General features: G+C 53.0%; 1 protein-coding gene across 9 annotated transcripts in view; it reads left to right on the top strand.

Annotated features, from left to right (window-relative positions):
• The window catches only part of PFKFB4 (6-phosphofructo-2-kinase/fructose-2,6-biphosphatase 4), a 42647-nt gene extending 29771 nt beyond the window's left edge, over positions 1-12876 (top strand). For 6 of the 9 annotated variants that reach the window (XM_055278210.2, XM_055278191.2, XM_055278220.2 and 3 more), the window contains 5 exons: positions 4606-4710; positions 6743-6872; positions 6974-7036; positions 8521-8585; positions 10749-12876. In XM_055278210.2, coding sequence (XP_055134185.1) covers positions 4606-4710; positions 6743-6872; positions 6974-7036; positions 8521-8585; positions 10749-10808 — 423 coding nt within the window. In that variant the 3' untranslated portion in view covers positions 10809-12876. Of the gene's footprint in view, positions 1-4605; positions 4711-5255; positions 5384-6742; positions 6873-6973; positions 7037-8520; positions 8586-10748 lie in introns of those variants that run through there. The other 3 variants (XM_063610200.1, XM_055278229.2, XM_055278237.2) reach the window with 3 other exon arrangements.

Raw genomic sequence — 12876 nt, forward strand, 5'->3', positions numbered from 1 at the left:
ATTTTTTCCCTTTTATGTTTAACATTTTTGTGTCATTTTCTTTAGAATAAAGAGCTTAGGCCAGGCGCAGTGGCTCATGCCTGCAGTCCCAGCACTTTGGGAGACTGAGGTAGGTGGATCACTTGACATCAGGAGTTTGAGACCAGCCTGTCCAAGATGGTGAAACTCTGTCTGGACTAAAAATGTAAAAATTAGCCGGGTGTGGTGGCGCATGCCTGTAATCCCAGCTACTTGGGAGGCTGAAGCAGAAGAATTGCTTGAACCCAGGAGGAGGAGGTTGCAGTGAGCCAAGATATGTCACTACACTCCAGCCTGGGTGACAGAGCAAGACTCTGTCTCAAAAACAAAAAACAAAAAACAAAACAAGGCCGGGCGCGGTGGCTCACGCTTGTAATCCCAGCACTTTGGGAGGCCGAGGCGGGCGGATCACGAGGTCAGGAGATCGAGACCACGGTGAAACCCCGTCTCTACCAAAAATACAAAAAAATTAGCCGGGCATGGTGGCGGGCGCCTGTAGTCCCAGCTACTCGGAGAGGCTGAGGCAGGAGAATGGCGTGAACCCGGGAGGCAGAGCTTGCAGTGAGCCGAGATCGCGCCACTGCACTCCAGCCTGGGTGACAAAGCAAGACTCCGTCTCAAAAAAAAAAAAAAAAAAAAAAAAAAAAAAAAAAACAAAACAAAACAAAAGCATATACTTGCTTTGAGTTTTAGCCTAGCCCAAGAGCTTTTTTCATCAAGGCATCTGCAACCACTTAGGTTTATTATTATCATTACTGGTATGTTTGATCTTGTTTTCAATACCTTGGAATTTTCTCTTTATTCCAATTTTTCTGTGTAGATATGATCTCTTTTGTTATTTGAAAGGTAGGCAATGTTTTTATTCCAATAGTCATTACCTTAAAGCTTTTCAAAGACATTCTCAGGCTGGATGCACATAATTGAAATATACTTAACAAAGCTCATACTGTCACAGGAAAATAATTTTTGACTTTCTGTTGGGAAAGATGATGTATTATTTCCATTTGTTTCCTTTTTGCTCTGTTTTTTTTCAATGTAGTTGGGCAGAGTACAGCATCATGGTTTTATTTTATTTTATTTTTATTTATTTATTTATTTTTTGGGACCAAATCTCACGCTGTTTCCCAGGCTGGAGTGTAGTGGCGCAATCTCAGCTCACTGTAACCTCTACCTCCGGGGTTTAAGTGATTCTCATGCCTCAGCCTCCCGAGTAGCTGGGACTACAGGTGTGAGCCACCATGCCTGGCTAATTTTTTTTTTTTTTTTTGAGACGGAGTCTCGCTCTGTTGCCCAGGCTGGAGTGCAGTGGCGCGATCTCGGCTCACTGCAAGCTCCGCCTCCCGGGTTCACGCCATTCTCCTGCCTCAGCCTCTCCGAGTAGCTGGGACTACAGGTGCCCGCCACCACGCCCGGCTAATTTTTTTGTATTTTTAGTAGAGACGGGGTTTCACCGTGGTCTCGATCTCCTGACCTCGTGATCCGCCTGCCTCGGCCTCCCAAAGTGCTGGGATTACAAGCGTGAGCCACCGCGCCCGGCCTGTCCAAGGTGTTTTCTATGTTTGTTTGTTTGAGACAGGGTCTTGCTCTGTTGCCCAGGCTGAGTGCAGTAGCACAATCTCAGCTCACTGCAGCCTCCATCTCCTGGGCTCAAGCAATCCTCCCACCTCTGTCTCCCAAGTAGCTGGGACTACAGGAACTCGCCACCATACCCGGCTAATTTTTGTATTTTTTTTTGTAGAGATGGGGTTTCATCATGTTGCCCAGGTTGTTCTCAAACTCCTGGGCTCAAGAGATCTACCTGCCTTGGCCTCCCAAAGTGCTGGGATTACAGACATGAGCCACCACATCCAGCATAAGTTTTTGTGCGGACTTATGTTTTTATTTCTCTTCACTGTACGCTAGGAGTAGAATTGCTAGGTTGTATGGTAATTATACATTCAACCTTTTGAGAAACTGCCACACTGTTTCGCCACCTCACATTCCCTCCCGTAGTGTGTGAGGGCTCTGATTCTCCACATACCCACCTGCGCTTTTTACCATCAGTCTTGGTTGTAGCCATCCAACATGGGAACTCAGTTTAGCCACATTCTCTGCCACTTTATAACATAGGTTACCTTTTCTCTAGGGTCCAGGAAAAGGCACCTCATTTCCTTTTGCGGCCTCACAGAGGCACCTTTAATGTTCATATTCCTATCAACGTTCTTTTCATGATGATATATGTGCTCTTTAAGTTGGTGGAAGCTGGCCGGGTGTGGTGGCTCACGACTGTAATCCCAGCACTTTGGGAGGCTGAGATGGGCAGCTCACATGAAGCCAGGAGTTCGAGACCAGCCTGGTCAGCATGGCGAAACCCTGTCTCTACTAAAAATACAAAAAATTAGCCAGCCGTGGTGGCCTGTGCCTGTAATCCCAGCTACTCAGGAGGCTGAGGCAGGAGAATTGTTGGAACCCAGGAGGTGGAGGTTGCGGTGAGCTGAGATTGCACCACTGCACTCTAGCCTGGGCAACAGATTGAGACCCTGTCTCAAAAAAAAAAAAAAAAAAAAGATGATGGAAGCTTTCTCTGTCATCCTCTTCACTTCCTTCTGTGCCTTCACCAGAATAATCTTTAATGTCTAAATTTCTACTAACAGTCTCTTCAAGACAGTCTAAGCTTTTTATCATGCACCACAAAAATCTTCCAACCTCTACCCACTATCCAATTTCATAACCACTTCCACATTTTTAGTTCTTTATCACAGCAGCCAGCAGCACTTCACTTCCTGGTGCCAAAATATGTGTTAGTATTCAAGTGTGGTGGCGCACACCTGTAGTCCCAGCTACTTGGGAGGCTGAGGTGGGAGGATCACCTGAGCCTGTGAAGTTTGAGGCTGCAGTGAGCCAAGATCACACCACTGGACTCCAGCCTGAGTGACAGAGTAAGACTGTCTCAAAACAAACAAACAAACAAACACTAAATATATAAAAAAAAAAGTGTTAGTTTACTAGGGCTGCCATAACAAAGCACTACAGATGAGTGGCTTAAAACAACATGAATTGATTCTCTCACAGTTCTGGAGCCTAGAAGTCTGATATCAAGGCGTCAGCAGGGCCATGCTCCCTCTGAAGGTGCTAATAAAGAACCCTTCCTCACCTCTTCCTAGTTTCCAGTTGTTGCTGGCAATCCTTGATATTTCTTGGCTCATAGCCTCATCACTCCAATCCCACCTCTGTCTGCTGTCGTCACATGGCTTTCTTCCCTATGTCTCTCTGCCTGTGCCTTCACATGACATTCTTTTTTTTTTTTTTTTTTTTTTTTTGAGACGGAGTCTCGCTCTGTCGCCCAGGCTGGAGTGCAGTGGCACGATCTCAGCTCACTGCAATCTCCGCCTCCTGGGTTCAAGAGAGTCTTCTGCCTCAGCCTCTCAAGTAGCTGGGACTACAGGCGTGAGGCAGCATGCCGGCTAATTTTTGTATTTTTTTAGTAGAGATGGGGTTTCACCATATTGGCCAGGCTGGTCTCAAACTCTTGACCTCATGGTCCACCCGCCTCAGCCTCCCAAAGTGCTGGGATTACAGGCATGAGCCACTGTGCCCGGCCTACATGGCATTCTTAAAAGGACACCAATGATTGGATTTAGGACCCACTCTAATCCAATGGGTCCCCATCTTTTTTTTTTTTTTTTTTTTTTTTTTGAGACAGAATCTCATTCTCTTCCCCAGGCTGGAGTGCAATGGCGTAATCTTGGCTCACTGCAATCTCCACCTCTTGCGTACATGCGATTCTCCTGCCTCAGCCTCCTGAGTAGCTGGGACTACAGGCGTTGCCACCACACCCGACTAATTTTTGTATATTTAGTAGAGACAGAGATTCATCATGTTGACCATGCTGGCCTTGAACTCCTGATCTCAGGTGATCCACCTGCCTCAGCCTCCCAAAGTGCTGGGATTACAGGCCGTGAGCTGTGAGCCACCACGCCCAGCCAACTTTTCTTTTTTTTTTTTTTTCTTTTCTTTTGAGAGGGAGTCTCTCTCTGTTGCCCAGGCTGGAGTGCAGTGGCATAATCTCAGCCCACTGCAACCACTGCCTCCTCCACCATGTTGGCTAGGTTGGTCTTGAACTCCTGACCTCAAGTGATCCGCCTGCCTCAGCCTCCCAAAGTGCTGGGATTACAGGCGTGAGCCATCGTGCCCGGCCAGCTTTTTTTTTTTTTTTTAATGGCATTTGTAGAAGATGATCTATGCTGTGTGTGTGTGTGTGTGTGTATCCGAAATAACACAAGTGAAGTTTTCCTTCATAGTTTGCATAACAACCTACACTCACAAGTACTATTTCCACAGCGCAGAAAAGAAAAAACACATAGCATCTCTGTGTATATTGGAGGTGATGGATAGGTGGACAAGACCGTCCTGGTAGCTTTTTACAAGCAAGGAACCACCAATGATCGGTGTTCCTATAGGTCCTCCCCTCCTTAGAAGACAGGTTTCTGTTCCCTTCACCCAGGAAATGCCCGTGAACTTGGTCTCCTCTGCTGCCTCACCCCACACGCCCCCAAGGCTCATCTTCTAGGCCTTGTAGGAGGTGTGATGACTGTGGTATCTCCCTAGGGCGTCTGTGAGGAAATGACCTACGAGGAAATTCAGGATAATTATCCACTGGAGTTCGCCCTGCGGGACCAGGACAAGTACCGGTACCGGTACCCTAAAGGGGAGGTAGGTGGGATTTGGGGCTTAGTCCCAGCCACCTACTGCCTGCCTGGGAGTACCACCTGTGGCTGAGGGCCTGTGGGGCTCTGCAGGGGCTGCGTGGGTAGCAGAAGGGGCCTGGTCTCAGAGGCCTGCCAGCCTGGGTGTGTGGTTCATCTCCACCCCTTCCCAGCTATGCGGCCGAGGCCTTAGTCCCTTCCTCAGGTGTGGGGTGGGCAGTGCCATGTAGGGCAGGCCTTCAACCCGGAGACCTTTGGCTCCCTGCTCTCCATTCTTGTCTTTCCCGTTCCCAGGGGTGGAAAATTCAGAAGGGCAGGGCCTGAGGTGGGGGGGTCTGCGGAGTTAGGCTTTCCTGGGACCCCTGTAGACAGTGCGCGGTCCCCTGGCGTTCCCAGGCCAGCTCCTTTCCCAGGGAGTTGTCAGCCCTTTCCAGGGCGCTCAAATGGCTGGGGAGTTGGGGAGACCATGGCGGGCCTGGGACTCGGGTCTCAGCTCACTCGTGTCCCTGTCTCGGGCCTCATCCTTCCTTTGGATGCTTCCTCTTGTCACAGGCTGAGCCCATCCTGTTCTTCCTGTGGCTCCAGGCACCACCCCCAGCCCTGGCACCAGACCCAGGGAGACCTTCCACACATGAGCTGGCTACCACAAGCCACTGCACTTGCCACCTTCTCTGACACAGGTCAGCCCAGGCCCCAGGTCAGAAACTGAGGGTCACCTTTGACTGAGGCATCTCCTTCCACTTCCAGGAGGTGGCCTGGGGCAGGGGCCAAATAAAAATACCCCCCATCAACACACATATGTACACATATATATACACATGTAGAAGCACCTCCACCCAGAAGCCAGGCTGACAGGTCTCTATACTGTACCATCCTCAGGATAGTATAGCTCTTGGGAACATTAATTTTTCCCCACATTATGTTGTGAGGCCAAGTTCAGATTTAGAACCAACCCGGATAACGGTCAGGAGAAACAAAGCAGCTGGCTGCTCAAACTTGAGAATACAGGGAGGAGAACTGGTTGAAAAATTCATGTTACCAAAAGAACCGATCTAGGATTTTCTCAGAACTACCAGGAACTGGCACAAATCAGCATGTCATTTTTGCTTCCTAATCAAAGCACGTTCGGTTCTGACTGCTGGAGGCCATTTTTGAAGGACCACTCATTGTGTGCAGATGGATGAAACTGATGAAAATCTCTAAACCTGCCAGGTTGAGAGGCCCAGCAGGGGCCTAAACCGTACATCACGGCAGGCATAGGGGGAAGATACTGGGCAGGTAGACTGAGGATAGTTCCTGGGGACCCCAGCTGTTTCTGATGAGTCACACTCCAAAAAGTTCCACGTCTTTGCTCTCTTCCCCTTTGCTCTTTTTTTTTTTTTTTTTTTTGAGACAGAGTCTCGCTCTGTCACCCAGGCTGGAGTGCAGTGGCGCAATCTCGGCTCACTGCAAGCTCTGCCTCCCAGGTTCACGCCATTCTCCTGTCTCAGTCTCTCCGAGTAGCTGGGACTACAGGCGCCCGCCACCACGCCCGGCTAATTTTTTGTATTTTTAGTAGAGACGGGGTTTCACTGTGGTCTCGATCTCCTGACCTCGTGATCCGCCCACCTCGGCCTCCCAAAGTGCTGGGATTACAAGCGTGAGCCACCGCGCCCGGCCTCCCCTTTGCTCTTGTCGGTGCACTCTGTTTGCTGTGGGCTGGAAGCAGGCGAAGTCTTCTCCACCAGTCACATGAATTCCATAGCTGAGGATTCAGTGCAGAGCTCCATGGGTGGGCACTGAGGTGGACCCTGGGATGGAGCCTGAGGCCTAGCTCTGTGCTCTCAATCCTACCAGGACCTGGCCCTGAGATGGGAGAGGTGGCCCCTTTCCTCAGCTGCCCACCCCCATGGCCTCAGAAGCCTAGGCTGGAGGAGGCCCAGCCACAGCTTCCCAGGATGGTGAGCAGCTGCAGGAGTGGAAGGTGACCCAGTGTCCAGATGTGTCTATCCCTCCCCCAGAGCCAGGCCTGAGGGACACCTCTCTGCTTGTCCTTGCAGTCCTACGAGGACCTGGTCCAGAGACTGGAGCCTGTCATCATGGAGCTGGAGAGGCAAGAGAATGTGCTGGTCATCTGCCACCAGGCTGTGATGCGCTGCCTGCTGGCCTACTTCCTCGACAAGGCAGCAGGTGCGGGCTGTGCCCTGGGGGAGGTGGGAGGGTTGTGTGAGAAGGTAGGCACTGTCACCAGGCATTTCTGGTGTGCTAGCCATCCCCCTCTGTGTCTACAGAACAGCTGCCCTACCTCAAGTGTCCGCTGCACACAGTCCTGAAGCTGACCCCTGTGGCATATGGTAAGGAAGCTTCCTGCACATTGACCGTGGGTAGCCATGACCTTGGATCTCTGCACAGTTCCATGATTTTCTCCAAATTCCTTGAAAATTGTGTTAGGAGCCCATTCCTCCACCTATTACCCCACTACCTTTCCCAATTTGCTTTTTTTCTTTGAGACAGCATCCCACTCTGTCACCCAGGCTGGAGTGCAATGGCGTGATCTAGGCTCACTGCAACCTCCATCTCCCGGGTTCAGATGATTCTCTTGCCTCCATCTCCTGAGTAGCTAGGATTACAGGCGCCTGCCACCATGCCCAGCTAATTTTTGTATTTTTAGTAGAGAGAGAGTTTCACCATGTTGTCAGGCTGGTCTCGAACTCCTGACCTTAGGTGATCTACCTGCCTCGGCCTCCCAAAGTGCTGGGATTACAGGCGTGAGCTACCGTCATGAGCTACCATCTGCGGCCCTAATTTGCTTTTAAAAAGTTTGTTGTGGGGCTGGGTGCGGTGGCTCATGCCTGTAATCCCAGCACTTTGGGAGGCCGAGGTGGGTGGATCATGAGGTCAGGAGATCGAGAACCCCCTGGCTAACATGGTGAAACCCCGTCTCTATTAAAAATACAAAAAAATTAGCCGGGCGTGGTGGTGGGCAACTGTAGTCCCAGCTACTTGGGAGGCTGAGGCAGGAGAATGGTGTGAACCTAGGAGGCGGAGCTTGCAGTGAGCCGAGATCGCGCCACTGCACTCCAGCCTGGGCGATAGAGCGAGACTCTGTCTCAAAAAAAAAAAGTTTGTTGTGAAAAAGTTTATGTGGCCACAGAAGACCTCCCCAGTGACTTTTCTTAACCATTGCCTATCTGCATGAGGGGCTTTTCTACTGATTTTTCTAAACCCCCACGAGGCCCCATGGTCCTCAGGGCCTGGACTTTATTCTGGGTGCAGGGCAGTGTGAGTCCCACCCCTGCCTCTTGCTATACCAGCAGAGACCTCAGGCAACTTCTTCATCTCTCAGGTCTTAGCTCCTCACCTTTAACACAGGTGCTCTTGGGGGAATGGCTGTGAAGCCCAGTGGCAGCTGATGTCACTCCAGTGTGTGACAATGGCCTCATCCCCCATTGCACTGTGCACCTGGCACACAGTTGACTGGGCCTTGCATGGTAGAGTTGGAATGTGGGTGGTTTGGGGGCCCTGAAGACTTTGAAAGTCAGTGACCTCAACTCAGGCCTGCTGTTCCCCCGATCCCTCTCGGTCCTGGGGTTGGGGAGCCTGGGGCCTCTGCGTGGCCCTGTCTGGGCCGTCACATACAGATACGCGTGGGTCTGACGGGGTGTCTCGTCCTTCCTCCCGGGGCTCCCCAGAGCTGCCTAAAGTGGAAGAACTAGAGTGAGGCTGAGATGGCTGCTCCATTCCACACGCCCAGACCCCCCTCCAAGACAAGTTTCTAGCTTCTGCACCTCAGCTGCCTTTCAGGAGTGGGGATGGATTTGCATCTTCCCTTTGGCAGGTTGTAAAGTGGAGTCCATATTCCTGAACGTGGCCGCTGTGAACACGCACCGGGACAGGCCTCAGGTAGCAATGGGGTCACTGCTGGGGTAGCAGGGTGTTCTTGATGTGGGGGTGTCCAGACTGCACATCCTCCAGGGCCAGGCCCAGCTGGGGCACCTGCCAGAGGGAGCTTGAGTCTTCTGCCAAGACTGTTGTCCCATCAGCAGGGCAGGGCCCTGCATCAGGCCTTCCCAAGGCACCTGCCCTGGGAAGGGGGAAATCCCTGACTCTGGGCCACCAGGCTCAGGAGTGCCTGAGCTTGGGTGTGGTTGGACCCCCAGGACTTGAGGAGCCACAGGGCTCCCAAGCAGCTCCTTGGAGGTCTAAGTCAAGGGGGCCCTTGGGCTCAGTGAGAATGAGGCTGGAGGCTAAGAATGAGGCTTCTGGCCTTCAGAGGGCAGGTGGGCACTCTTCCCACTCCCCATCCCTGCAGCCGAGGCCTCATGAGCCCCTTTTCTAACCCCAGCACCTTTAAAAATTAAAATGGGATCATGCACTTTTGGGGAAAGGGCCATGCAGATGCTGAAGGGGCCTCAGCATGGGGTGGAGACCTTGGTCCATAAGAGCAGTCACCACCTGTGCTCCCCAAGTGCCTTGTGGAAGGTAGAAGCTCCTCAGAGTGTAGCTCAGAACCACTCTTGGTCCCATGTGGTGTCCCTCCACAACGTTGGCTCCCTCTCCCACTGGGGCCAAGGATAGGACCTACACTTCTGGGAGCCCTGGTCCCAGTTCCTGCAGGCCACTGCATGGAGAAGGCTCTTGGGCCTCAGTCATGCCTGTTGCCATCCATGATGAGGCCTGCTTGGGCTCTGGGTCCCTGCTGAGGGTGCAGGCCTTGGGTTGGACCAGGACATCTGGCCTTGGACCTCACAGCACAGGTGTGTAGATGTGTCCTGTCCCTTGCCAACACCACTGCCAACGAGCAGGACCAGTTACCCTGCAGGCCTCTCTTCCCATTGCTCTGATAGTCCGTGCATGTCTTGGCCAAGTTCAGCTCAGGCCCAATTTGGTACCTGCAAGTTACAGGGGAAGGCACCTCCCAATGGGCATCCTTTGGGCCAAGGAAGGCCCAGATGGCACTGGGCCCCCAGCGCTGACAGAGTCATGGTAAGAGAGGCCCCTGGGCCTGGCAGCGTGATGGTAAGAGAGGTCCCTGGGCCTGGCAGCCCTTGGGAGCTGACCCTGCCGGTCCATCACCGTACTGTGGCTGGCGGTCACTCTGCCCACTATGGGTGGGTGCTTCTGAGAGGCAAACCGCTACTAACCCCAGGTTCCTGGATGGCTCCCTTCTGGCCCATCCGTTGGGGCAGGCTGTGGTGGAAAAGGGGCGCCTCAGGAAGCCTGCCCAGCAATAAGAAATATACTTGCCCCTATAATTCCAGAGGCCGGTCCTGTGAGCCCAGGCTGTGGGCCATGGGGGCCATGTCTCTCTCCCGGCAGATCTGGGCATGTCATGTTGCATGCGGCAGCAGCTCAGATCATCAGTGACCTGCTCCTGCAGGTGATGGTTCCGGGGCCCACAGCAGGGAGGAGGGGCCACCAGGCTCTGGGGCATATAAGACAGCCTCAGAGAGCTAAGGGAAGTTTCAGATTCCCTATTCCTCAGGCCTGAGACATGCTGAGCCCGACAGGCCAAGGATGGGACTGAGCTCTGCAGTTTAGTGGGAGCCATCTGTAGCTGAGGGCTTCAGGAGGCCCTGTAACCCCAGTTCTGAGGGGACAGACCAGGCTGCAGACCAGGAAATGCCCATGGGCTTCTGGGGCACCTCTGACACCTGCGTGCCAACACTTTAAACCAGGAAGGAGGCACCCCCAGGAGTTGAACCGCTTCCCTGCCCCACAGATGAGGATAAAATCCCCGAGCCAGGGGTTCCTCCTCAATTGACCCAGCCCTGAGATAGGAGGTGGGAGTGGCCTTGCTTTGGGTATTGCCTGACCTGGCTGCAGTGGAGCAGGAAACGAGGTGGCATCCTCCACCGCACCTTTGTTCTATTGTCCATCTACCCGCTGTGTGGCACGAAGCTCTTGGCCATATATTCTTAGGAAGCTTGTGGTCTAGAGTCTTGCGGCTGTGGCTGCTACAGTGAGAATGTGAAGCCTGATGAACCACAGTGTTGAGGAAGGCAGACAGCAGGCATCTCATCTATTCCTGCCATGGAGTGAATGCTATGTGTTTTTATTGTACAGAACGTGGACATCTCAAGACCTCCAGAGGAAGCCCTTGTCACGGTGCCTGCTCACCAGTGACCATGTTCATCCACTGTGACCACTAGGCAGGCACTGGTCTCTGCAGAGGGGGTCATTCCAGGCCCTCCAGTGTGTGTGATAGTCACCATGCCATGCAGGGATATTCTTGAAGCCACACATGGCTGGCGGAACCCAGAACCCCCACCCCAGCCCACCTGGCTCTTTGTTGACAGTCAGCGACAAGGTTGTGCATGGCTCCTGACCTGCTGCTAAGAGTCACTTGACCAGACTGCATCTGCATGGGCTGCGCGGAGGTTGCCCAGCCCCAGGTTCTTCCGGCGCAGCTCTTAGGTGTTCACTCTCGCCAGCTCAGTTGGCTTTGTGAAGTGTGAAACCCTACAATGTGAAAGGAAAGTGCTTGCTGTGATGTTCCTACTGTGGCCCAGCTGCCCAGCATGGACCTGGTGACTCTCTGCAGGGCCTCTACCATCCTCTCTGTGGCCACTTCCTGAGCCAGAGGCCAGGTCTTCGTGGGGCCCTAAGCTTCTGCTGCCTCTGGTGAGAGGGAGCGCCCTTCCCATCCTTACCCACCAGGAACTAGAGCCCCAACCACAGCAGATGCTTCCCGGGCAGCAACTGGCCAGGCCCTTGTATCCATGTCACCCTTATTTGTGGGCATTCATGAAAGCAATGCGCTTGCTTCAGCACATTGGGATGCACAGAAACGTGCGGGCAGGGGGCAGTTGTGGTCGCCCCTCCCCAGTTGTGCATGTACCCGGCTACTTAGGTATGCTTAGGGGAGCTGGTGGCCAGGGGCGCCCCTTCAGGCCTGCTCTCACAGTGAAACCACCTCAAGACAGGGCAGGAAGTTACCTTCCTGGTGCACACACCGAAGTGCTCGAGGGAGAGGCTGCTGCCCCCTCTCCCCTTCCCTGGCTGTGGACACTGGCAGCCGATGGGGAGGTGGCCTCTTGCCTGTTGCTGCCTGTGTCCACACAGGAATGTACACTGGTGGCAGAGACATGCATTTGCCATAAGTAATTCAGAAACACTTGTATGGTCTTGTAAAACCTTTCTGGTGTTTGTTGACTTCTGCCTGTGGGCCTGACGAAGGGAGAAGGCAGAACCATAGGCAGTCCCTGGGCAAGGGAGGATTTTCCCAGCCACAGCACACAGCCTTCCATTCATGTGCATGTGAGTCTGGTGAAAATGGCCTTGTGAAGTCCAGTGTCTGTCATGCTCCTGAGTTCTTTTGGTCCCAGAGAGGCAGCCTGGGCAGTCTGTTTACAGCTGGCAAACAGACTGGCTGGCAAGTTGTGGGGCTGGGTCAGAAAGTGTTTGCACTTGTAATCAGGTGCCCTGCTGTCCACAGGTGGACTCTGGGGAAGCCAAACCCCTGGATCCCAAGTCCTTTGTGTCCAGAGCCTTTCCTGGCCTGTTCCTGGAGGGTAGCACATCTTTCCAGCCTCCCAGGGCTTTGCAGCCTACAGATGCCACCCATCCCTGAGAGAAGTTAGCCTCCCTGGCCCTGGCCGGTGGTCTCTCATCCTCGTGTGCTGCTCCACTAAGAGATGTCCAAGGCGGAGCAGGGGCAAGATCCTTCCAGACTCATCTGTCAGAGCCCCAAGCCCTTTAGACCCAGAGCCCGAGGACCATGCCACTGCCTTTGGGACACTGGGACTGCAGCCTTTGCTTCTGTGTATTTTGGAGTTGCGGTGACTTTTGTCACCTGGACGCACTCATTTGTTAGCCATAGTGGGTTCCCTTGGTCAGCAACAGTGCATGTACCTCTGGATGTCACCTGAGGTGAGACCACCGAGGCCTTTTCTCTCTGTGTACGGAGGGGAGTTAGGAGTTGCTGGACTGGATGCATTACAAGGACTGGGGACAGGGCAGAGGGACATCCAGGGATCAGGGCATGAGTGGGGACAGCCTCCCGGCCTCTGCCCTGGCATGGTCTCCGCGTGGGCTGAGGTGTGGCTGATTGGCTGCCACATTTCGGCCATGCTGCCTGGCGTGCCTATGTTGCAGATATTTTCCCGAGTTCCCAGAATGGATGGTATTGAATCTCAGCCACATGCAACACTGTGTCCAGCATTCTTTGCAATAAATACTTTTTTAAAAATAA

The sequence above is a fragment of the Symphalangus syndactylus genome, chromosome 1 (assembly GCF_028878055.3).
Source record: "Symphalangus syndactylus isolate Jambi chromosome 1, NHGRI_mSymSyn1-v2.1_pri, whole genome shotgun sequence".
Lineage (NCBI taxonomy): Eukaryota > Metazoa > Chordata > Mammalia > Primates > Hylobatidae > Symphalangus > Symphalangus syndactylus.